We start from the raw sequence: 26,710 nt of genomic DNA on the forward strand, positions 1-26,710 counted from the left end.
GACCAAGAGTGAAGGAGAAGAAGGATGGAAAGTTTCAATTAAAGTTAGCTGCTGCCGGCTCCTCTGAAGTGGTGGGTTGGGGATCCTCAACAAAGCCAGTGGGCTTACAGTGGGGGGGGGGGGGAGTAGAGACAAAGCTATGCACTTCTCCTGGTCACCTGCCCGTACCAGGAGGGAGAGGGGGAAAGAGATGATGCTCAACAGCGAGGAAGATTCTGTCATTCCTCCCAGGCACATCAGAAGGAGAACTGAGGGAAAGAGACAATTGAGGCAGACAGAACACCGAGGCTTCTTGCCTCTTAGGATTGCAAGACATTTTCCTCATGTGTCTACAGCCTCTTTGCCTTCACCTCATTTTGGGTTCTTGGAGCTCAATCCTAATTAGTCTTATCCATAAAAACCCAGATTCTGATATTGAGGTAAATGCTGAAGCAAAGGAGTAGCCACAGAGAGACTTCTTACCTCGACCGAATCCTCAGGCTGAATGGGGGAGATCCTGTCTCTACAGCCATCAAACTAAACGGATCCTGTCGTCTCCACCTCGCATGTGCTGGAATCAAAAACATAAGATCCCAAGTGTTGGGATGAAAGGTGTGTGCCACCATCACTTGACTCTCTTTTAGACGATTCAATCTCAGGTACCCAGAGTGGCCTTGAACTCCTGATCTTCCTGCTTCTTCTTCCCAAGTGCTGAAATTAAGGGTGTGTGCTACCACTGCAAGCTTTATTTGTCAGAACACAAACATAATAGCATATAACAGATTCTTTTTTTATTAATTAAAACTTATGAGAAAACAAACAAATCAAACAAACCCAAACCCACCAAACAACTCTCATCCTAGTCACAGTGACCTGTGCAAGTGCAGGTTCCCACTCCAGTCTTCCCTCTCAAGCTTGGCCACTTTTTTTTTCCCACTCAGCCCTTTGTGAATTTATCCATTTAGTCAATCGCAGATCCAATGTATTCAGAAAAACAACCACATCTGCATTGGCATGTGTTGATTGTTTTTTAACGTATTCCCAAACAATGTGGCAGAGCAACTGTGTATGTCGTGGTAGGTACTGTAAGCAATCTGGAGGCAGAGTGTACAGAAGGATGTAACAGGTCACATGCAGACCCCACACCCTTAGAAAAAGCCTGAATGTGTAGAAATCTGGGTGTGCCTTGTAGGACAGGAGGTGCTGAAGAATGGCTGTACTGAATCCATGTGGACCTAAAGATGACTTCACCAGATCCATCAAAGGTGCTTAGAGCAGTATCATTCATGAAATGAAAACACGGCAAAAAAAATCTTAAAGCATTAAAGTTGGAAGGAGCCTTATAAATATGTTATTCAACAAACACCAGGACTGATTGTTTTGATCCCATGATAAAAGCAGAACAGGTGTATGTATGTATGTGTGTATTTTGATTGTGTGTAGGTGAATGTGTGTGGCTGTTTGTGTAGAGTCCAGAATGCAGCTTCAGCTGCATCCTTTGGAATTCTTTGTGTCGAGTCCAGAATGCAGTTTTAGCTGTATCCCTTGTTTTTTGAGACAGGGTCTCTCATTGGCCTGGAATTTTCAAATGGACTAGTCTGGCTACCTCGTGAGCCCCCGGGATCTGTTTGCCTCCATCTCCCCAGCTTTAGCACATTTTTCTAGAACACATTTCTTGCTGTACCACTCCTGACATGTAGAGCCAGATAGTACTTTTAGTAAGGACCATGCAATGCAAAATGTGCTGTGGCATTACAGTTGAAGCTGGTGACATCCCCTCCCTCAGCTGTGATGGCCAGACATGTCTTTAGATGGGATCAGATGTTCTGGGTCTGGAGGAAGTCACCCTCTTCATCCTCACTGCTATGGAGGGACACTTTGCTAGGCAGAATTATTTTCCTAATCCTTTCTATTACTTTTGGCATAATTATTTCCTTTATTCTTTAGACTTTTAATAGTTGGATCCAAAGGAAATTATCCCAAAGATATCTTAGTCTAGGCTATGAAAATAGAAAGTACCCATTTTGGACCATTGCCAAGCTGCCTGTGGATCTGCCCTTTTCCATCTAACAATGTCAGGCAGGTGCTCAGTGTTGGGTGATGATGGTTGAGATCACTCAGCTACTGGGTTTTAAGTACTGGTTATTGCTGGGTGGTGGTAGCTTATGCCTTCAATCCCAGGACTTGGGAGGCAGAGGCAGGCTGATCTCTGGTTTGAGGCCAGCCTGGTCTACATAGTGAGTTCTACGACAGCTGGGGCTACACAGAGTAAACCCTGTCTTGGTGGTGGGGGGGTTAATTGGGGCGGGGGGGAAAGCTTGATATCTTAACATGAGCCACACTAGCCTGACCACACCTATCCATGGTATACCTGCCTACCCAAAATGCATTGTGTATGGTTCTAGAACTGTCTACCAGAGCTGCTCTGGTAGAAGTGAAGGCACATCCTCCTGGCAAAGATCCTCATCTTGTGATGAAATCCAACTTTTATTCCTATTTTTAAAAAAGTTTCATATATTTATTATTCCTCCTGCATCTACATACCAGAAGAGGACACCAGACCTCATTACAGATGGTTATGAGTCACTATGTGGTTGCTTGGAATTGAACTCAGAACCTCTGGAAGTACTGTCTGTGTGCTTAGCCTTTGAGCCATCTCTTCAGCCCCTCCAACTTTTATTAAAAGAAAAAAGTCAAAACTATCTACTGGGGGTGCTGGAGAGATGGCTCAGAGGTTAAGAGCATTGCCTCCTCTTCCAAAGGTTCTGAGTTCAATTCCCAGCAACCACATGGTGGCTCACAACATCTATAATGGGGTCTGGTGCCCTCTTCTGGCCTGCAGGCATACACACAGACAGAACATTGTATACATAATAAATAAATAAATATAAAAAAAAACAAAAGCAACTATCTACTGGGGCTGGAGATGACTCATCAGTTAAGAGCAGCCGCTGCTCTTCCAGAGGACCTGAGTTTAGTTCCCAGCACTCATTCCTAGAGGCTCACAGCTGCCTGTAACTCCAGCTCAGGGAGATACAATGCCTCCACAGGCAACACACTCATGTGCTCAGACTCACACACAGGCACATCGTTGCAAATACCTTTTAAAATTCCACAATGTGGAGAGATCATATCATGTTTCAAAGTCTTTTTTAGCTTTAGGATGTTGTGAGGAGAGCGGGCCTGCTTTTTGTCCCACCTAGCTAACTTACAGCCGAAATAATCACACAGAAATTGTATTAATTAAATTCCTGCCTGGCCCATTAGCTATAACCTCTTATTGGCTAACTCTCACATCTTGATTAACTCATTTCTATTAAATCTGTGTATTACCACGTGACTGTGGCTTACCAGCAAGATTCTAACCTATGTCCATCTCAGGCCAGAGATTCATGACGTCTGCCACTCTGCCCTTCTTCCCAGAATTCTGTTCTGTCTTCCACGCCTACCTGAGATCTGCCCTATCGACTAGGCCAAGGCAGTTTCTTTAATAACCAATTAAAGCAACACAAATACAGAAGGACCTCCTACACCATTAGGGGGTCTGTGGAAAGCTTCTGTAGGGAAGATAGGAGACAACAGAGGGCTGTCCAATCAGCTTTGAACACACCTAGGTTGCCATTTAGTGTGACTGACCATGTCACCTCTTGTTTGGTAGAAGTTGTCAGTGGGTTGGAGTTGGATCATGGGCACTCTTTGGTTCCTGTCCAGTGTTCCTGCATGTGGACACCTGATAGGCGCCCTAATAATTAATCATTGATAGCCATACTCAAAGTGCACGCTGCTAATCCTACCTGCCCATATTAGATTTCAACCAACTATGAGCACAAAGGAGAAATGCCACTAAGAGACAATTAAAGACATTTCCTGCCTTAAGATTGTGAGGTTTCAAGTGATGGTAATCCCACGGTTACTTACAACCAGGCTGGTTTGCGCTGCTCCTCCATTTGCCCTTTAACTGTGCCACAGTAAGCTAGACCTAACTCCACTGTGCACCGCAGCACGAAATACAGACTGTATTGATGTTATCCTCTTCATTCAGACAGCGTGAAAAACGTTTTCTTAAAGGGGTAGCTGAGAACCCAGGCCTAGGTGCAGGTTCTTTTTATGACCAGATGAGTGTTCTGTGCTTGAGTATTTCCCAGAGGGCTGGGTTTTATGAGCGAGTAATCATCGGTGTGATTTATTGAGCACCTACTGCATGCAAGGCACTTTACATATATTACCTCTGTGCTCTCAGAGGCCGTGCGTTTCTCACCATAGCACTTATCTCCATTCTGTCTCCACTTCTGTGTGTGGCTAATTGATTAATGCCTGTCGTCTCCATTAGATCCTCACCTCCATGTTGATGGGATTCTATTGATTTTTGTTCCCCACTGTCGCCCCAACACTTATACCGGCCTTGACGTGACTGGGCACAGAATAAGCGTTTTAGAGAAGAAAGATCCAAGTCAGATATAGAGGGGTATGGCTCTAGAGCTAAGAAATGGGAAAACGGGATGATTGGTGATTCGTTGGCAGAGCCCAGGATGAAACCTAAGCACATCCCCATCCCTTTTCAGCATCCCTGCCACCTCTGAATGTGTGCGGATGTTAAGGCATGGTCCTAGACCATGCATCGCCCTTGCTGCTGTTCACAGAGCTTTGTGCCATCTTCTACACAATTGCAAGTAGCAGTGGAAAGTGGATAACTTCATGTGTGTTAGCGACAATGACATCTCTAACAGCAAAGCCCGTGCCGGAGATATACCCCTTGTAGCTGCACTGGTTGGCAAGGGTAAATATGCTAGCCCTTTTTGGTCTGCCATCCAGGGACTGCAATCTTTGATGGTCTTCCCTGTGGTGTTAATACTGGTCCATTTTATGGGAGAGGAAAGTTCTGATTGAAGCTTCCTGTTCTGGGAGGCAGATGAACATTTTTCTGCTCTGAAGACACCCTATGCCCTCTCTCATATTTACTCTGTAAGTGCCAAAATGCAGCCTGAAAAATCTCAGCCTGAAAAATCTCCTTGCCTGTTGAGCAAGTCATTGAATCCTTATGAGAATTGTCTCATCAGACATCGGCTGTTTCCACGCTCCGCCAGGAGGCCGTCCAGTGGATCTAGCATCCGGGGTGTGAAGAGAAGCTGCCATCATCCTCTATGCCCGCCTGACATACTGGCATGCCTCTGATACCCTGGCAAAATCAGTTCGGTGAAGACCTACATTTTTGCAATAGCCTCTCTGGGCAGGCACTACCCCACGGCTCCTGAGAATGGGGGCAGGTTCAGCTTTCGGCCTCTTTGCTAGGTTGACTAGAGGACTCCACGCCTCTTGCCTGTTGCTTATCTTGCCTACCTCTCAGGCACCACTGAGAGAAACATATTCCTTCAAAGGCACTTCCCCATACACACACACACTGCTGAGTTGGCAATGCCTATTACAGAAGGAGCAGTCCATTCCTTGGCTCTGTTCCTCTCCACCCTTTGTCACCAGCTCTTGAGTGTTCCCCAGATTCCTTGTAAACCTTAGACCTTTCTCTTTGTATCCTTGATGTTCAGGCTAGTTTATTATCCATTCTTTGGAACAAGTAGAACTTGGTGTCTTCCTAATCGTTTTGCCTGACTGGGACATAATGTCATTGTTTTAGTGCGTATTTAAGATCTGAATATACACTTGTGTGTGCTTCAGTCTAGTTGTATAGCAGCAAAGAAAGATGAAGAGACGCATTAGAAAAGATGTGTTTGTATGAGAGGCTCCCAGATGCCTTCCTTGATAGGGGTCCGTGGTGCCTAAGCCCATCAGGAAGGTGCTTTAATGAGATGATGGCCTCTGAGCGAAGGGTGTCATTGTAGTATTGAAATCACACTGAAAGTGAGTTGCCACATAGCTGTAGTGCATCACGATGCCACTTACTGAGGAGTCTCTCTTAGTTCCCTTCAGTGGGACAGACGAGACACAGGAAGTAGACGAAGAATGAGCAATAGAAGGTGGATGGGGTTTTCTTAAAGCCCACCATGTGTGTTCACATCTGTCTCTTCTATAGATGCTTCCCCTCTTTGATTTTTAGCTTTCATTTGTTTGTCAGTGGAATTTGTTTTGGAGGGGGAGGGGCCTGGTCTCTGTAAACTACTTACCTATGTTTCTGGCCTTCCAAATGTATAAAGAGTGCAGACGAGGGAAGGCCATAGATATGAAAGAGAGCTTATATTCTGCCTTTTCTTTCATATATATAATATGTATAATAAAAATAATTCTCATTTTGCAATGCGTTTGCATCATGGCCATTGTTCTCATAAAACCTACTGTATTTTAAGAAATGATACAATCTATGAAGCATTTCCCATTATGTAGACACCATGTCTTTAAATTATAGCAATTTCTTAAGATTTTAAGGCAAAATGAGCTCTTAGAAGTGTGATTAATGGCAGGGAATGAGGCTAATGCTGGGTCAACAGTGGCACTCCATTACAAAGAAGGTTGGGCTAATAAAAGCATCCATCTTTCGGACCAATAAAGCATTTGAATGATATGCTTATGGTTCTTATCATATCATAGTTGCTTGGTATTGAATAAACTCTGAACTTGCATTGTGGAAAGGCCACAAGCCTGAAGTGGTTGATGCCCTGGCTCTTTGCCGGAGCGAGAAGAGGTGGGGTTGCGAGCGAGGCTCAGCGCCGTAACTGTTGTGATGTTCCCTATACCTCCATGCGCAGTTCAGTCCAGGAATCCCGGAGCCTTGTTTGGTTTGGGACAAGCATAGAAAATCTTATTTCTCAGTTGATTATTTCCCTAGTAGTGTAAACGTGCTCAGCGGGTCCTTAATGAATGCTTTATGAGAGCCATTGCTAGGAAGATAGCGTCTGAGTCTTGGATTCGTCCTGGATCCTCTTAAGTCCCCTGTGTCTCCTCTGGTTCCAGATTGTTCCCCAGTATGTGAGCTTGCATTGTTCACGGGTGAGTTGAAGAGGAATTTTAGGTGGCTCATGAATGATTCACAAATTCTCAATATTATGGTTTAATGCTGAAACAGTCTTATTTTCAAATATATCTTTGATGCATGTGTGTGTGTTTGTATGTGTGTGTGTGTGTGTGTGTATATATATATATATTATCTTTACAGAGATTAAGACCCCTCCCTCTATGTAATGTTTCAGACAATTTCGTGTGAGTTAGTGTGCATGTATGTGGGCATTCACAATTCACAGTGAACATGTGCAGATCACAGGGCAAATTGTGATGGTCTGTTCTCTAGTTGTGTGGGTTCTTGGGATGGAACCTAAGTCCCCAGGTTTGGTGGCAACTGCTTTTTCCTCCTAAGCCATCCGTTCTGCCTATTTGCAAATATTTTTGAATCCTTCTGATAAGGCCAAGGAGAGCATCTGGCAGTTGTATCTTTAATGTGTCTTTACCAAGTGTCAGCTCATCACTGAACAAAGAAAGGCTGTGCCTCCCTGGAGCCTTAGGACAGCAGGTGTAGGCTGACTAGTGTTACCTCCGTTGGCTTTGCTACATGTATGCTGGCCTTTGTCTTGATGGAAGGTTCCATGCTGCCTTTCCCTTTGAAGAAGCGATACAGAATTTCCCCTGAAGAGACATTTGTTTATCAAATATGAGCCTTTTTTTTATTAGCAGGGAGTAGGTGTGGATGGAAATGACAGAGGAGGAGGGGAGAAATTTGGCTTGGGAAACTGGTCCCAGTGTCCCCTCAGATGACACACTTGAGATTCTCAAAGAGTCTCCGGTGTCTCATCCCGGAGCGAATTTGTGAGACCCAACCAGAATTTCCCATCAAGTCCTCATTGTGTCCCTTGGCACTGTTTTGGAAAGCTGAATGAAGAGCTTGTGCTAAAGACGTCTTAATCAGTATGTTATCCGTTTTTAATATTAACCTTTGCGAACTTGGGGTCCATAGAGAATAGAATAAACAGAGCCTTTGAAAGTCAGCTTCAAGGTGATTCTAGATGGGGTTGGCAATATATGGGAAGAGTCGGGATGCCAGGTTTCTGTCTTTCCTGTGGTCACCCTCAGCTCTTTATGGCTACTGACTGCATGCCTAGGTCCACCTTTGCCTTAAAAAAGTCAGGGTTCAGTTGTTGGTCTTTTTATCACTGGAACTTGGTGACAATGCTAAGGAGTGCCATTTGGAATTACAAACAGTGCTTATCCTGCTTTATGGGTATCCTACTAGCTCAGTCCTGGCAGGAGAGGGGGAGAAGGAGAGGGAGGGGAGAGAGGGAGGAGGGTGAGAGGAGGGAGGGAGAGAGAGAGAGAGAGAGAGAGAGGAATTGGAAGGAGTTTTAGGGCACATGGCGGGCAACTACTGTTGCCTCAGGAGAAAACATCCAAGGCAGGCTGCAACTTCTGTCTTAGGATCTCTCACTGGGGGTCAGGTCAGGCACTTTGCTCCCCATTGCATCCTTGTCAGGCTGACCACATCCATGGTTAGGGAGCCTGGAATGTGGGAACGTTCTGTTCCAAAGCACTGGAGGAGGAAGAGCGTCTGCCATGTGCTTGCATCATCGCGTCGTTGAGCAAGCCTGGCTTGTCTTTTCTAGGCTAGTAGGACAGCTCTAGCTCCGAGGCCTTCTCCAGGCACAAGAGAGACTTTACAGGGTGCTACCCGGTCCTCAAGTCACACATTTTGCTATTCCTGGGCCCTGAATGCTCAGTGGGAAATACTTCCCCTAGCAGGGAGTGCTCAGGCCTTCTGGGCTTTGTTGATTTGAGGAAAGAAGGCTGTGAGAAGAGCACACTGGAAGCAAACTACAGCACAAAACAAAACAAAAACACCGGGGAAAACAGGGAGAGGCTTTGTAACTTTAAGTTTGCAGGACAGAGATTAGATAATTGGAGCAAAAGAGGGAAACAAGAGCCAGTGAAGGCTGAGATTTCATAGATGCTGGGAGCTTGGTGCTGTGGGGGAGGGGGGTCAGCAAGTTTTTTATTACCCTGTTTGAGACAGAGACAAAAAGGTAAATAATATCATGATGAATCTTGAAATTGTCAAAATTCTAGAGTGTGTCTCTTTAAGATTTTATTTATTTATTTATTTATTTATTTATTTATTTATTTATTTATTTTTAGTTTTTCGAGACAGCCTTTCTCTGTAGCTTTGGATCCTCTCCTGGAACTAGCTCTTGAAGACCAGGCTGGCTTTGAACTCACAGAGATTCGCCTACTTCTGCCTCCCGAGTGCTGGGATCAAAGGCATGTGCCACCACCGCCCTGCTAAAAAAATTTTTTTTATCTCAATCTCAAATTTTGCCTTGAATAACCAGCAGTGTTTCACTGTATTTTACAGTAGCAGAATGCTGAGATTTTAAAATTAATTAATGGATTTGTAAGTGTAAGATGTTAGATACATCACCAAACTGTTTTGCAGTGTGTTTTGCTTATTAGTAGTTAAGTAACAGAGGAATCTTCTTCACACGCACCAAAATTAGGTAGTTTCATGATATTATGCTATTTGTAAAGTAAGTTAAAACTAATGCTTTTGCTGTAGATTGGGTCCCTAAATATAGCATTTCTGGGAAGGTGTGATAACATCTTAACTGGGAGTCAGCTTGCAATGGATGGCAGTTTGCACATGAAGTGAATCTTCGAAGATTAAATATTTCTTCCTAATGGACATGGTGAATTAATTCTCTCTGGCTTTTGCAAAGATATGATTTTCCCCCTAGTGCTGATCTCACAGGAACTCCTGAGCAGTATAATGTACCATCAACTGGCTATTTATGTCCTTTTTTTTTTTAAGGATACTATCTTCATGTGGCATAGTTTGAATTTTGTAGAGTCCTTGAGGCCCTTGAGGGCCATGTGTTTGTTGGCCCAGGAAGGTTATGGAAGCTTTGCATATGGAAAAAGAAACCATGAGGGTTTCCCTTCTGGAAGGAACTCTCAGCATCAGGGTCTGTGTTTGACCCATGTGTTTCATTGATAAAAGAAGATGAGCCCAGGAATTGAATGCAGTTACTGAAGCATGAAAACATCATAGACTTTCGCAAAGCTGATTCCAGACCCAGTCCTGGGTACTTTGCACCAAAGCCTCTGTTGTCTTTTTATCTGCAAGTCATGAAATAAAAGGGACTTGCCTAAGGTTGACATGTCTTGTTTGGGATGATCTGCTGTTTTCCTTTGGAGGGGTTCACATCACTGTATATTTTCAACACTCTAGGTAGTGTCCCTAGGAAAGAGTTAAACAGCTTCTGCTTGCTTCAGCCTGCCTTCCATGATGAGTAATAGCGGTTGGTAATAGCAAATCGTTGTTTATCCACAAACATGGCATTGTGCAAACAAGCAGGCCAGGTCTCCAACCAGTTGGATTTCCTGGTGGTCAGCAGCTGATCCATGTAATGTACAACCTTCCTGCTTCTCTAAATGTCAGGAGAACATGGCTTGTGTATCCTGCCTTCTTCCCAGCTGTTTACACTGCAATGCATTTGCCTCCTTCCCTCGACCTTCATTCTCGGGAAGCTGCCCTGTTCTCCTCCCCAGTTCTGTTTACTTTCCCCTGCCCCTGGTGTCACCTATGAAATCTGTTGATTATTCCACCTGGTTAATGTTAAATTGCTCTGGTAAGATGATGTGTTTGTTCATAAACACAAATGCTGGGCCCCCTGTTTACTGTACCCATGGCAGCAATCGTTATTAAACAAATATTGCTTTGTTTGCGGGTGGAAGCAGCAGTTTATCCTGTCAGGTCTGTTTAAAAAGAAAAAAAAATACACTACACACAAATACACACATAAAAGACTTAAATGCTAGAATTTCGATAAAGAAAGAAAAGGGGAGCCTGGCCCTGGAATGTGGTTGAAAGCGCCTTAGGTTTGCTTTTCTTATCTCTTGCTTGGATGAAGGGGCTGGGGAGATTAGCGACTTGTTTGGCTTTTCTAAGAGATTTCCTTAGTGTAATGATATCTATGCAGTTGTTTGCTTTCTTCAGAGAGGGGCGAGATCTCCTGAAAGGCCACCAGCTCAGTCATAGAGCATCAGATGGCTAGAAATTTCTGTGTGGAGCAGACAAGGACTCGGAAAGTGTAGGGAGAAAAGGCCTGGACTATGAGCGAAGGGAGCCGTTGGCAGGTACAGCCCTTGGACTTCACTGTGTCTCTCTCTGTCTTTGTCTCATGTGCTGACATTTGGGGGTGCTTTGATCTGGGCTGTTAAGTGTGTTCTCTGTTAAGACTGAGAAGTGGGGGTTAACTTTTACCTTGATGTAATCTGGAAGGGTACTGTGGCATAACTCTGAAGGAACTGCGCTCTTAATATATATTTTGTTTGTTTGTTTCCTGAGACAGTTTCTCTGTGTAGCTCTGACTGTCCTGGAACTTGCTCTCTCAAGCAGACTGGCCTCAGACTCAGAGATCCACCTGCCTCTGCCTCCTGAATGCTGGGATTAAAGGTGTGAGCCACCACTGCCTGGCTTTAATATATATTTTTCATATTCTGAATGACCGATGTTTTTCTCTAACTTGTCGTTCTTATCTATTTTGTTTTAAGGTGGCTTTATGTCTCGTGCCATTTCGAGTTAAGCAAAACAAGCCTTGGTGTCTTTTAATTTGGTTTTGGGTGTGTGTGTGTGATTCCTGTCCCTTTGACACCGGGAACTTCTTTAGATAAGACTTGTCTTTTGTGGTGTTCTGAGGACAACAGAGAAAATTCAGCTCCTACCGTCTTTGTAGTTGGATCTTGTTTTTAATGACGATTTGCTACTGTTTCTGAATTTGCCTTCTGTCTAATGCTGAACTGGACTTCACAGCACTTGCCCGAGTTAAAAAGCACAGGCTCGGGTGAGGTTAGCGGCTGGGGTGGGGGTGAGGGGCAGCCTCTGACCTTCAGTGGCAAAATGGTGTCTTTTATCTCAGAGAAACTAATCTGTCTGAGAGAGCAACTTCCGGGAGCAGGATATATATGCGTATCTATTAGAGTTTTTGAAGGATAAAATTAAATCATTGTTCCTTTCACGGGACAGAGAAGTGCAGGCGACAGAGTCCCCATGGCCCGCATTCACTGTGTTGCCAGGTTGCTGTGAGCATATTGTTCCCTTTGGCCACCTGAGCAGTTAGGGGCTCCAGGCGAGGAGGCAGACACATGAAGTGTGTCATCGAACACGCCACTCATTAATGGGCAGTATAAAACGGGCCTTGTGTACATTAAATTATATGAAATATGGAAATGGGGGGAAAACACCCTTCTCTGAACTGGTTGTTGGTCGCTTTATCCCACTGGCCTTTTTATGAGAGAACTTATCTTTTTGGAGGTTCTGATGATTAAAGTCTACAGGCTTTGCCAGTTCTCAAACTTAAAACCTATTTTCTTGGGTGGAAGTGTGTTTTAACTGTGCCCTCGGGAACACCTGGCCCTTCACGCCTGACCTTCAGCAGCTTCCTTGTGGCAAAGCAAACAGCTTACTCTGGATTGCCAAAGCTCCCTTTCGCTCTCTTTTAATGACGTGAGCCAGGGCGGCTGAGTGTGCCAGGGAGTGGGCCCCCACTCTCTCCTCTACTCTCCTCATTTCCAGTGTGCTTCCCAGCGGTGGGCTTTCTTACCTACATTCTGTGTACAGTTACCACACTAACAGCACCTCCCTCCTCTCTTGTACCCTGGCTGTCTGTCAAGGAGGCAGATCTACTGGAGTCCCATATCAAACTCTAAACTAGACACGGGCAGTTTTCAGAAGCACACTGTGTGTGAGGGGGGCTTGTTTCCCGGACTCACTAGTGACTGACTTAGCAAGACCACAGTGTCCATGCTTGGGCATGGTGGCTCTCAAGTGCACACAGGGTATGGGGAGTCAGAAATCCTTTCTCGTTAGCTGTGTGAAGGCTCCTGCAGGCTCCCGTTTTCACACCGAAACCCTGCTGGAAAAGAGAAATCTTGCTTTGGTTAGGACATTCATTATTTTATTGTCAACCAGTTCTGCCAACTCTATTCTACGTCATGGGTTACAGAGGAAGTTAAACATCCTGTTCTCCACCATTTACAGTCCATCTGAATTGTCCTTGTGCATCGTAAATGCTCACTGCCGTGAGATAGACTTAAACCCCTCCCCCAGATGATTATCTTGAATTTTCAATGAGTGAGACAGACCGATTTCTATTCAGACCTAACATGACTATGTGGGGTGTGGTGATCCATGCCTCTAATTCCAGCATTGGAAAGAATGGGGCAGGAAAATGGTGAGTTCCAGGACAGCTAGACTACTTAGTAAGACCTTGCGCTCAAAAGTCTAAAGGTTGAGGATATATCTCACTGGCAGTACTTTTTGACATACACAAAGCCATGCATTTGCCCTATCATCAGCATCAGAAAGGAAGGGAAGAAAAAAGATAGTGAGTTAAAGATTAATTGATTATTCAAACCACGAGTTACTTCTTCTAAAGAATTACAGAAAAGATGGCATTTCTAAAAGTAAATGTTTAAAGTTGGTGGCTAAAGCCTATGTCACTTCTGATCAGAAGGTTAGACTTGGGTGTTTAAGCCATTTAGTCACCTAGTCAGAAATATAGCAGTTATCTACCAAATTTCTCTTATGTGAAAGGAATAGTGGGAAACAGAGAACAACAATGAAAGAGGTTTTTAAATTAATAGAGATGGGAATGGAAAAGGGGGGTGTGTGTGTGCGCGTGCACACATGTACACGCGTGTGTTTGTGTGTGTAAGCCCGTGTGCGTGCGTGCACGCTTCTGTGTGTACCAGTATGGGAGTCCAGGGAACACTCCTGGGTGTCACTCCTCAGGAACACTGTCTGTCTAATTTTAAGACAGAGATTCCCAGTTGCCTGGAACTCATTAGTCTGAGCCTCCTGACTAAGGCCGGGGATCTGCCCGTCTCCGCCTCCCAGGCGCTGGGATTGCCGTGTGTGCTTCCCTGCCAGTTTACTAACTGAGCCATCTTCCTTGCCCCAAACAGAACTTTTTAGTTGGAATGTCTCTCCTTCCATTTAATTAATAAATATAAACTCTGTCTGGTTTAATTAATGAGCACAAACTGGTTTCTGTTCACTCTTCTTCCTTCCTCTGAAGCTTAGGAAGGCAGGAGAGCCACCCCATCAAGCCGTGTTGGAAAGAAACATTGTCCTGTGAAGTCCAGCTAATGTTCTTAGTCTCCTAGTCTTGAATGTCCTACACTCGGCCAGTGAGCCTCATCCACTGTATGTCTGGACCCGCGCACTTCTTGGAACCAACCCTCCTTGCCCTTGGAAAGCAGCACATCACTTCTGCAATACCCATGTCTATTCACGGGGACCTGTGATAATCTCAGCTCTGCCCTTCCCTCCCTTGTGCCTTAATAAGAGGTCACATTTGTTTTGTTTTTGTTTTGAGCATGCATTTGACAGTTGCGTTTCTCCTGCGCGTTTACTGAAATTCCAAGTTTTCACAAGATAGATGGAGACCTCAACTGTGCATGATAAAGTTGATAATACATAAATCATTTTTAACAACAGGTAATATGCATAATTTACGGTGTTACCGTGCTATCTTTTGATATTTATGATGGATAATGTTCAGTTTTTGCCCTCATATTACTGCTTTAAATTATACCACAAGAAAATTAATGAGAAAGTAGATTTATGGGTTTCATTTGTTTGTCAATTCGGAAATTAATTGGGTGTTAATTTTAGCCGTCCCTCATCAGACCAGGACTTTAGTACGTGTGCATTACTTTGCATTCATTGTAGCTTACCTCCCATTTGCTGTGGGTCACTAGCTCTGCATACATTAAAATAGCCCTGCGGCTCATTCCCTTGATTACTTTTTGAACTGCCATGCATTAGAAAATTTACGCCTTTCTGTTATAATTATGAAAATTTGGTATTGGAAGGTGGTGTCTTGAACACCCCGACTTCTCATACCACACTTGTGCTTGGGTGGTCTCTCCATGGAATGGGGCCAGTGGGGGCTGTGGACAGAGAAAGACTGTCATCCGAAGGGTTCATTCATGGCTTGTCAGAGTCATCTCAGAAGAGGACGTGGTCAGCTGTTGTCGCCGTTCCTCTTGCTTGGCTTGTCCTCCTTGTCCACTTCTTTTCTCCCCTATGGCTCTGCTTCTAGAGAGGGATTCTGTATTGCGTGGGCTGTTGAAGGGCCTCTGTCATCTCTCTCCTGTCTTGCTTCCTAACCCCTGAGTATGACCCCTGCTGCTGTCCTCACGGCTCCAGTGTCACCAAGTGAAGGGTGTCAGACCTTATGATGGACCTGTGGCATCTCCAGTCCTGCGAGGCTTCCACTGAGGGCCTATGACTCTCCTCTGGGCTGTTCCATTGCCTCTCTTTTGCAGGGAGCAACACACGAGTGGTTAGAGGGTGGGGCTTATTTGATGTCCTAGGCCACCCCACCATGGAGCTGCACCTTGCTCCTTGAAACTCCTTTGTTTGTCTTCTGTTACCATGTCAACCCTGTGTGTATTGTACAGGAACCAGTTCTAAAGACAGCGTTGTCGGTAGTTTCTTCCCTGAATGCTTGATACAAGATTAGGAAAGATCTTTAAAATCTTGATGAGTAATTAAAAAGTTCAGAAACAAAGCTAGCCCACCCACCTCCTCCCCTCTTTGCTTTGCCAACCTCCAAACTGTTAAGTAACTGATGAGAGAGTGAGAGACACGGATATACTGTTTCTGGAATCTTAACATTCATGGTTCTTCCCTCCCTCCCTCCCTCCCTCCCTCCCTCCCTCCCTCCGTCCCTCCGCCCCTCCCTCTCTCCCTTGCTCCTAGCTCTTGTTGTCTCTTCAGCATTGCAGTCCCCATCGTCCTTCTCAGCACACGAATGTGCAGTGAGGAAGAGAGTTGTCCCTTTAGCCTTGGGAGAGATAATGACCCACAGTTGCTCTGCTCAGTGTCCAGGAAGTGGCATTACCCTTAACTTCACTTCTCCCCATAGCGGTAGAAGCGTATTTTACAAAACTCTGTTTGGTTTAATTTACACATCCCTTTGTGAACAGACCAAGTTCTTTAAGGGCATTTATTCTGCTTCATATAAATAATTGATCAGCCAAGTTAATTTACTTCCGCCTGACTTGGTCAGCCTTAATTAACCGCCCCAGAGTCAAGACTGAACTTTTTGTTAGCTTGAAATCTTTCACAGGCGTGATAACAAGGCTTTATTTTCCCTAAAATTTTCAGCATCAACACTGTAACCAAGGAAATAATCATAATAATAAAAATGTGTTTTAATTTACTATGAATACATTGGCCTGAACATTATGAATTTTCCAGAAGGTTTCCACAGAGTAGTTCTGTTGGCAACAACACTGAATAAGCCTGGGAGACCCAGTTCTTAATTATTTTTAAAAGTCCCCTTTAAAAAAAAAAGTGAGCCTTTGAAATTGGTATCTCTGTCCTATTTCCCAGCAAGGTGGCAAGTGCATGGTTTGGGCTTCCGTATGCATCTCACAGCCATGTGATGGCAGTGTCAGCGGGGTATGGATCAGTTGTTTTAAGCGGGTCCTGGTCGTGTGCAGAAGGTATATGGGAGAAGTGGGGGAAAGGCTTGGCCTCGTTCTTCAGAATGGACAGGTTGATGGGGACAAGGTAGTCGAAGCCTCCATATACATGATCCTCCAATTCAAGGACCATGGACACTTGTCCAGCGGGTCATGTATCCAGTTCATTAGGGTGCAGGTGATTCTTTGGTAAGGCGGTGTCCCAGAGAGGAGGAGCAGAGGTTAATCAAATCAAGTGCTTGGGACAAAACCCCTGGGAAGAACAGAGTGCAGAGCTCCATGGTGAAGAGGAGGATGCTTCTCCAGGCCCTGTGCATGCTCTCTACTGACGCTGTGTGAAGTCGAGAGGAAAAGACAGTCTTTCCTGAAACATTTCAGTACGTTCTCTCTCTGTATCCTTCATCTACCTGCCACACTCTTGTCTTTGCTGGAATTTAGTTTCTCCTGGTTGATGTGCTCAGTGATCACTTAGCCAAAGACTGTCTGAAGAAGGAAGTCTTGGTCATTTCTTAAGCTCATGTCTGAAGTGAAGAGTCTCTATATGGCTGTATTGGCCCCCAATCAACTGAGCGTCAGTTTTCTTATCTCAGAAATGAAGACTTGGGAGTTTGAGAAATGTACCAGAGGGTTTTATATGAAGAAGCTATAAAAGTGTATTTAAAGGCTTTGGATGTTTCATAGAAACACTCTTGACCCAGACAGTGTCATAAATGCTCTTAGATACCAAAGCTCCATGTTTTCCACATGGGCATTTCGTGAAGCTGTCTGTCCCTGATGTGTGTTGCACCAATGAGGAGCCTTCCAGCCCATGTGCTCCAGTTAGCACTTGCTAACTCAGGACATCCTTAGACCAAAATAATCCTTCATTCGGTGTTGGACCCCAAATCTGAACTCTCACAAACCCAATTCATGAGCCAAGTTGCTTGGCCCCAGGCCTGCCCAGCTTGTGCTGGAGGACTTCACAGTCCTTTTTGGAGTGCACAGAGCAAAGGAGGGGCTTCTCCTCAAACTGCGCACCAGAGGTGCTTTCCTCATTCCACCTACCATGATGCTGTCAGCCAAGGAAACAAAAGCAGGGCCAGGCTTTTGGACACCCGTTCTCAGTCCCAGATCCCCAGAGTCATGTGGCTTGAAGACGGTACTTGCATATCCTGTTCCATAAGGACAGTGCATGTGACTGTGTGTGCTCCTGTCTGCGGGTAGGTGTGGAGTACTTCTAACAGTAATTTGCCTGTCCTGTGGGTCCATTCTTTTGCATAGACAGACTTTTCAGAAGGTGGAAAACATCTTTTTTATTTACGTATCTTTTTTCATAACTAATAATAAAAGGGATTTTTAGTGCTGACTACCCCGAGACATCTCTCTATTCCCTCATTCTTTTATACTCTGGGTGGTTGACTTAGTACATTCCAGGTGTGTTTGGGACACCTCCTGTACCACTGAGCTACATCCAACCTGAAACCTTTTCTCTTAAGTGTCCAAACATACGAACGAGCAAGGGTATGGTAGAGCTAAACTAAAGCTTTAGGGAAAACCCTGGAGGCTTTAGCACATTTTGGGTTAGAGGAGATGCTTCCATGTTCCTGGTCTCTTGTTGCCTGTCTTGTATCTGTTTTGGGTGGTGTTTTGTTTTGATAGATTCTTTCCATAGTGAAACTCCAGGCAGTTTCTAAAGGATAGTAATTGCTAGAAAGTCGGATCCAAAGAGATGAGCATCGTCTCCTGTAGCTTCACACCTGCTAACATAAAATGGCATTCTGCATCTACTTCAGCACCAGATTAACTAACACAATACGGCCTTGCGTTCCTGAAGTCTGCCTTGTACCTGCTAGAGACTATTACTGAAAATGGACGAGATGGGAATTGTTCAAGTGGTCATTCTTCTGTCTGGTCCTCAGGCAAATTGCAGAGAACAGACTTCCGTCAGTTTTTAACAAAAGCATAGCCTCCTAAAGGTGTCCAGAGTGCTTTGGGTTATATATCTAGTGTAGTGGGAAAGAAGTAGGTAGTATTAGTATCTACGGGTAATTTGAATGAAATATTTTCTGTTTTGTCTGGTATTGGGAATTCACATTGAAGTCTTAATTATTTAGGCATTTTTCAGCTTTGATGTTTGAACTGACTCCTTCCTTTAGTGACTAACCGTTTTCCTTTCCAAGTCCTAGTCTGTGAACTTGGCTTGTGACCCTGTACGTCACCCTTCAGAAAGCATGCTGCAGCGAGTGAGAGCTCAGCCATCAAAGGAGAGAGTCTCTCCTCTTGTGCCCACCACGGCTAGCTGTGGTGATCTGACCATGAAAATAATGCACCAGGTCTTGTATTTTTTTTTCTCTGGAATTTACCTGTTTTGGAGGCTGGCCATAGGTGCAGGCTACTGTGAATGTTTGGAGGTCAGAGGACAACTCTCAGATGCTGGCCCTGGCCATTCTGACTTAAGACATGTGTTGGAAGGGTTTTTACCCACTGAGCTGTCGTCCCATTCCCAAGCCTCAGCTCTCTTCTCTATGATGTGGAAGTGGTGATTGTTACTGGAAGCTCGGGAACACACAGGAACCACCTGCATTGTGGATTGCCTAGTACAGTAGTACAGGTGGTTAGAAGACAGGTTTTGTCCTGGTTGGGTACTTAAACTCACTCCCCAAGCTAATGGTTTTGTGCTTAGAGAGTAACAAGAATGAGTAGTATAGTTAGTGTCAGGTATTGTCTTTGCCTGTAAGGCTAGCACCTGGGAGACTGAGGCAGAAGATTTGTGAGTTCAAGGACAACCTGGGCTCCATCATAGAACCCTATCTCCCCCTCCCCAAAAAACAAAACCCAAACAAAACCAAAAACCAAAACCTAAAAATAACAAAAGGAGACAGCAGATTTTTTGTCTATTTTTTTATACTCTATGTATTTTTTATAGTAGACATTTTAGTACTTTAGTATTGAATTTAATTAGTTTACTTTTGGGTGGTGCTGAGGTATGAACCCAGTGTCCCACATATGCTAGGCAAGTGTTCTACCACTGAGCTCTATCCGTGCCTCTTAGTTAGGACTTTAAGATTCTAACCTTTTCTGTGGTCTACGTAGGTCTCTCCAAAGTAAAGAGTACAAGGCTCTCCCTGAAATACCAGTCCTTACACACCTTGGAGTTCAGTTATCCACCAGGAGAAGCATTAGCATTGAATGTGATTCTCACGAGGGCCTTACCTGTAAAACAACGGTCATTGTCGGGATTCATTCAGTTTGAAGATGGAAAGTCGGTTTTGGCGCTCTCTCTCTTTCTAGCAGTGGCCTGTCTTACAGGGATGACCAACGAACTGGTACAAGGGTTTAGAATCCTGAAAATGCTTTTGCTGTTTGCCTGCAGGCTCTCAGCATTGATTCCCTCAAGGGGCCTTGTAATGATGCGGCCTGTCACTCGAGAGACTGAAGTTGGAGCATGTTTCTTCTCTGCGAGTGCTGCATTGCCACGGAGTGTGGGAACCTGATAATGCTCAAATATATAGCTTGTGTGATGACTTAAAGTGTTTTGGTTTTTTTTTTTTTGGCAAAAAATCTGAATCCCATCGGAGAAATTGACTCCCAAAGTCTCCTAGGATCACCTGAGCCGGTCGTCTTTCCTGTGAGGGATTGCGTGATATAATTAGCGTAAGCCGTACTAGAACTTGGATTGAGAGTGGCAGCCCCGGTCCTAAAGTCGGGGGGCAGTCTACTAATAAGGGAGAAAAGGGGTGAAGTGGAACGACAACTGCCTGTCAGCTGAGCAGCATGTAAGGCAAAACTCCTTTCACTCTGACCAGCAACTGTTTTAACAGCTGTCTCTCCCCCCTCTCTCCCCCACTCCCCCCCTTTTCTCTCTCTCTCCTTTACCTCCCACCCCCCTTTTTCTGAAAATCCTCCTCTCAGGTTTTTGAGTCATGATGCAAGAATCTGGGTCTGAGACAAAAAGTAACGGATCAGCCATCCAGAACGGGTCCAGCGGTGGCAACCACTTGCTAGAGTGTGGGGCCCTTCGTGACACTCGGTCCAACGGGGAGGCGCCAGCGGTGGACCTGGGCGCAGCCGACCTTGCCCACGTTCAGCAGCAGCAGCAGCAGCAGGTACTTGCCTGGGAGCTGGAGTTGTGAGTGATGTGAAGCCACTGGCCGTGTTGTAGGCACATGCGTCTGGTGCATCCGTCTGCCAGAAAGCAGCAGCATCGTCTCGGGGTGCTCCTGGCTGAGATTAATTTTGAAAGCCTCAGGAGCTGCAAGCGTCTTTCTGGACAGTGGCTGTTAGACTTATAGTTGAATGGACCTTGAGCCCCCAACATGTCACCTAAGCTTTGATTATTCAATTAAAACGACTCTCTGGGGGGAAAAATGGTTGTTGATACTTGAGATAAATAGTTGACCAGTATAACAGTAGTTAAATAAAAACAGGCTTACCCCCTTTGAGCCTTTCAGAACCTTATGAAGAAATAAAATCAGAGCTAAAAGTTGAAAGAAATGAAGATATATGGGAAGGGATAGTCAAAGAAAACAGAGACAAATAGAAATATAGGTAAACATGTTTAAATAACAGGCCCATGTCTATAGGATGGACATCAGTTTGGGACATTCCTTCCTCCTACCTCTAGGAACTAGGGTGTATGTATTTGTGGATGTTCTTGGAGTCTGACAGTGGATGGTGTTGGCTAAGATCTCAGTGGTGTTTTAACTGATCTGTCTGGGACTCTTCAACATGCCCCTTGCTTGAGACATTCTCATTTCTTCCCTGCCCTTCCCAGGGTGGAAGCGGGTCCTTGGGAATAACTGTTGAAATATTTCCCAGTGGTACAGGTGACCTAAGATTTGGTATTGTGTTGGTAAAAATTCAAATGTAAATAGCATTTCCTTGAAGACTGGATTGGGTTTCCCACCCGTGGGATCAGGAAATATTATGAGTTTTTGCTACTGATAACAGGGCAGGTTTTGTCCTTGATCCATTTATCTTGTAGCTGTGGTACCATTTGCAATCAGGTATTTAAGAGGAAAAAAAAAAAAGGAATGAAATGTCTTGGGGAAACTTTTTAACTTTTCCATAGAGAATTGTTGGGAAATGCCATAAGAGAAAAGGACAGACCTTTCAAACTACTTTATTAAAATTGGAATCAAATTCTTAGGGCTGGAGCCATGGTAAGACTCTTTGTTGTCTTTTCTTTCTGAGACAGGTTCTCACTTAACTGAGGCCTCTGGCTTTGAAATTGCCCTGTAGCTCAAATTGGCCATAAAGTCCGGATCCTCTTGCCTCCACCTTCCAAATAGTTGAATTGCAGACATGCGTTAAAATATGAACAGCCGGGCAGTGATGGCACACACCTTCAATCCAAGCACTTGGGAAGCAGAGGCAGGTGGATCTCTGTGAGTTCGAGGCCAGCCTGGTCTACAAGAACTAGTTCTAGGACAGCTAGGATTGTTACATAGAGAAACCCTGTCTCAAAGAAATCAATCAATCATTAAAAATATAAACCCTCAGTGGACTGTGAGCCCATTAGATATTGGTGGATGCAGCATGAGACCATTTGATCATTTTGGGGAAAGTCCTAGAAAGAAAAGGGGAAGTTGACAGACAAGCCAAGTCAGTTCAGGGGATTTGGGGGTGTGACGTGATTTCTTGTCACTCCAACTATTTTTGGCCCCAGCATAGACACCCTCAAAGCTAGAATTTAGACCACCTGGGTTGCGTTAATTCTGTGTATCAGTTACTACACAGTGGCTGACTTCTAACCAGGGAGCTTGTCTGCCGAACCCGGCAGTAAATGGCAGGAGCGCATTTGCAGGGATGGTCATTCTGTGGTATCCTCATCTATGTGTGGTGAATATCATCTTCTGTGCAATGACAAGACTGAGGTAAGATCAGTCATTTCTTCATGAGGTAGCCGAGATGGGGGCTGATGCAATGGGCACCCTGAATCATTTGTACTTGGATTACATTAGTTTAGTCAGTGGGAGATTAAATTTGTTTGAATTTTACCTGAACGACTGACAAATATTCAGAATAATAAAGTATTTTACCAAGGAGCCAGCGGGTAAAAAATGCTTGCCACCAAGCTTGAGGACCTGAGTTTGCTTCCCAGCACCCACATGGCAAGAGAAGAACAAGCCTTCACAAATCCTCCCTCGCTGTCTTACACACAAATGCAATAATAATAATAATAATAATAATAATAATAATAATAATAAATGTTTAAGCAAAAAACAGAAGAGTATTTAGCCAACCATGAAAATTTACATGTTTAACACACTTACCACACACAGCCACCCTGCTACAGAACAGGAGCAGCAGTGACACCTGAGTGACACAGGAGAATGTTCTGGAAGCATGTTTCAGTTGCATTTATTTTAAAATAGTGAGTCACTAGTCAGTCACCTGGGCTGGAGCCCTTCTGGAGAATGTGTTGTTAAATGGTCATTCATGCAGTTTTCAAGTGCTTGGGTTTTGATTCCACTTTGAAACTTGAAAATAAATATTTCACGGCAATTTTCTGTCTATTTGTCACTGATATGTTTGAGGAAGAAAGGCATCCGTCGGGTCTAGGATTGTGGCTAAAGCCCCACTTATTGTGGTTGGCAAGCCTTTTTAGGCCTTCTTTTAAAACATCCACAGCTGCTTTGCCTCCCTGTGTAAGAGAAGTCTCTAAACAGGTTGGTGGGGGAAGTGGTGAGGTAACAGAAGAAAACTACAGGCTCACGAAGGGTCCAGGGGCCCAAAGCTCCCCAAGTTCTCTGGCGTCCAGAAAGCAGCAGCAATTCAGCTGTGCGGAGAAATGGTTGCACTGGTGGATCTGCGTGGTTTTCGTCGTTTTTCTCTGCAGGTCTTTACTCGAAGTGAGAATGCGAGCGCTGAGAAAATCGCAGCCATGCTGAATTCATTACTGCGGTAGTCACACAAAACCACGGATAAAATTTCAATATCTGCAGGCCACAGTTGAGTAAACAGTTGCACTGAAATTTAATTCCTGTTGACTTTTCCCCCATCCCTCGCCAGGGGCACATTCTGATTCCATAGTACAAAGACAACAGGGGTTACAGCTTTGATTAATGTAGGACAGTGGAAGAGAGTCAGAACTGTAAAATATGTCAGAAGTCCACAGAACACAAAGATCTGGCTTCAAGCTGCCTGGCGTAAAAAACGAGTTAATTGCGCTGTGAGTTACACAGAATGGTTCAGAATATTCTATGGCACCAGAGCCTTTGGTGTTATTCAGCGGGCTTGGGGGTGGGTGCTGTTCGGTGTCGGGGGGAGGGGGCGGGTGCCGAATGAGCCCTGTGTTGGGCTCCTTTTTGCCAGTCATGCCTACAAATGACAGCGAGTGCCCTTTTCAGAAGCTTCGGTGCTCACAAAGAACCACTACCATAGTGATTCCATGGGTTGCCTGAGTTGAGTCTCAAACAGAATTTGTTCTAAAGAATTATCTAGTTGACAGCCTGAAGAAATGGCAGGTCTTTGCTCTCCTATTCTCTCTTGAAAAATCAGGACGTCTGGCAACCTTGGGCGACCGTCCCACAAGGGCAGCAACTGTTGGGAGATGAATTGCTGCTGAAGACAGGCAGCCCTGTAGTCTTGTGGTTCACCATGGTTCCACCCAGAGGAGTCCTGCCCCTGCCCTCTAGGCAGAGCAGCAAGGGATGCTGGTCTGGGAGATGCATCATCCTTCGGAAGTTACCAGCCAAGGAGAGGTGCGGCCATTAGTTGGAGGAGCCTGCCCACGCGCTGCCTTGTCTTCCCTCCTCAAAACAAAGCGTATTGTCTCGATAATGTTTCAGATCTATTTATATCCAGGCTCTGGAATTATTACAATGGTTTTCAAATAATGTAATTTGATAGCATTTCTGAGCATTCTCTTGCAGGCCTTGAGTAATTCTTTACCCTATACCATGACTGCTTTTTACTTCCTATTACGCCTGTCCCCATTTCTGTGTCTCTGAGCTCTGTGTTGACTCCATTATGAAATGCAGCAACAGATACTATTATTGATTGTTAACATTTTTTTTCTCTCCCTCCTTAAAGGAAGGATTTAAAAATGTCCAGAGCAATTTTATAAATTCTGTGGATTAATGCATTTGAAAAGTCTTGAATTTTTTAAAGCAGGATTTTATTTCCATATTGCTGCAAATGAGAGCTTTTTCAGATAAGCATATTACATAGAACATAATGTTTAGAAGTTTCTCCATATACAGCATATGCTGGCAGGTCAATTAACAGAATGCATACCAGAAAATGTTTATTCAATAAAGATGAATAGCTGTTAAATAAAACAGCTATTCTTGACAACATCCCTTTTTTTTAATGATGGGTGCTTTCTTTGGGAAGGGGTAAATTTTTGGGTACCACCTGGCATTTTTATTGTGTGCAAATCCACAAAAGAAGAGCGTTCGTGGCTGTGGTTTTGAGGTAAGGCTATCATTGTATGAGGAGAACGGTTTCCAGAGAGTGGGTGAGAAAGTCATTTAAAAAGATATGCTACCCTTGTTATTTGTTACTTAAGGTGTATAAGTAAACGAAGGGCTTATCTTTTTTTTTTTTGTAGCTTCTCTGATATTTGGTTTAAAATGTTAGTTTTGATCGAAAGAAAGAGTGTATGTTTCAAGTTAACAAATGTAAACAAAGAGCAAAAGAAATGTTCAGTGACCAGCAAGGACGTGAGAGAGGGAGAAAGTATAGGGAGGCCTCTTAGAATCGTCCAGGGTGGAAAGTAGAGTGGCCGTGGGAAGAGAGGGAGAGCAGGTACTGATGCTTACACCGGACCCTGGAAGCTCATGACCGGGACCAGCTCTTTAGGGCATGGGCAAAGAGTGTGTTGGCATAAATTCAAAGAGGGTTTAGAAAATGGAAGATCAGAAGAATCTAGGAGATCATAGATGCTTACACAATGGGATTAACAGTTGTGTCCTTGTATGCATGGTTCTATTAATGGATTTATCTGTGGCTCTAAAGTTTAGGAGGAAAAGTGTGTCTGAACTGAACATGTTCATATTTTCTTGCCCTTGGTCCCTAAGCACTACAGTGACAACTACTTATTCAACTTTTACCTTGTGTTGGTTACTGGAAGTGATATAAAGATGCCTTTAAAGTATCTGAGAAGAGGGTGCCTAGCTGCCATGCAAATGCATCTTACTGTCATTCTAGAGGGCTGGGCCATCCGTAGAGTTGGGTTTACTGATGAGAAGGAATTCCTAGAAAAAGCAATTTGAAGAAGAGAGACTTTATTATGGCTCACAATTTGAGGGTGGAGTCCATCATGGCAGAAAAGTTGTGGTGACAGAAGTGAGAGGCAGTTGGTCACATTGTACCTTCAGCCAGGAAGCAGAGAGAGAGATGAAGGCTGGTGTTGAGCTTGTTTTCTCCTGTTTATTCAGTCCAAAACCCCAGCCCATGTTAGGGTGTCACCCACATTTGATTCTTCCCACAATGAGTAATCTAAATACCTTCCCAGTCCCACCCAGGCATTTGTCTCCTCATTGATTTTATGTCCTATCAAGTTAACAATTAGTATTAACTGTTGCAGTATCCATAGACGCCAAGAGGATGACTTGCAAAATATCAAAGGGTCCATGCTATAAGGAAAGGTTAGAGGATTTTGTTTTTAGAAGAAAAAGAAGTACATAAAATTTTCCTCTTCATTTTCAAAATGGTGGCATGAAATTCCTCATTGGTCTTTGGAACCAATGGGAGAGAGGAAGGGAGGAAGGAGAGGGAGGGAGGGAGGGAGGGAGGGAGGGAGATAGAGAGAGAGAGAGACACAGAGAGAGACAGAGAGAGAGACAGACAGAGAGAGAGAGACAGAGGGAGGAGGGCTGGATGCTTTATGTGAAAAGCACTCGCCTTGGTTTCTCAGGCATGCCCACCTCCCTTAGGAGACTGGCATTAGTTTTTGCTTTGTACAGAGTGCCCTGATAAAGTGGGTCCAGCCATGGGTATGAGACCGAGCGACCAGGCTAGATGAGCTCTATCATCCCACTACTTTTCCACTCACGTCCCCTGTCCCATTGCAGCTCTTTTGATGCTGTTGGTAGGAAGAAATGATGATCATCCGTGTCCTAGAAGGGAAACCTGCTAGGAAGGTAGTGCAGAGAAGTGCTATTCACATAGAGTGCCCTGCTGGGACCTAGTGCAGTTCAGAAGCTAGCATCTTCCTTAGCCAGTAGGTGAAAACCCAGTCCTAATTCTAAAGCAATTGCTCTGTTGAGATGCACTTTTATCAGACACTTTGCAGAGGTCAAATTTTACCCCCCCCCCAAAAAAAAAGATTTAAAAAAATGATTCAGCAGAAATCAGTAATTTCAATGTTAGTGAGACC

The 26,710-nt window shown here is 44.4% G+C and overlaps 1 protein-coding gene across 5 annotated transcripts in view; it reads left to right on the forward strand.

The window, feature by feature from the left end:
* Foxp1 (forkhead box P1) overlaps window positions 1–26,710 on the forward strand; it is a 611,987-nt gene that overhangs the window by 356,908 nt on the left and 228,369 nt on the right. For 4 of the 5 annotated variants that reach the window (XM_057790924.1, XM_057790915.1, XM_057790906.1 and 1 more), the window contains exon 5: window positions 20,296–20,489. In XM_057790924.1, the coding sequence (XP_057646907.1) occupies window positions 20,307–20,489 (183 nt within the window). In that variant the 5' untranslated portion in view covers window positions 20,296–20,306. Of the gene's footprint in view, window positions 1–11,000; window positions 11,044–20,295; window positions 20,490–26,710 lie in introns of those variants that run through there. The other variant, XM_057790899.1, reaches the window with a different exon arrangement.

This window comes from Chionomys nivalis, chromosome 1 (genome assembly GCF_950005125.1).
Source record: "Chionomys nivalis chromosome 1, mChiNiv1.1, whole genome shotgun sequence".
NCBI classification, from domain to species: domain Eukaryota; kingdom Metazoa; phylum Chordata; class Mammalia; order Rodentia; family Cricetidae; genus Chionomys; species Chionomys nivalis.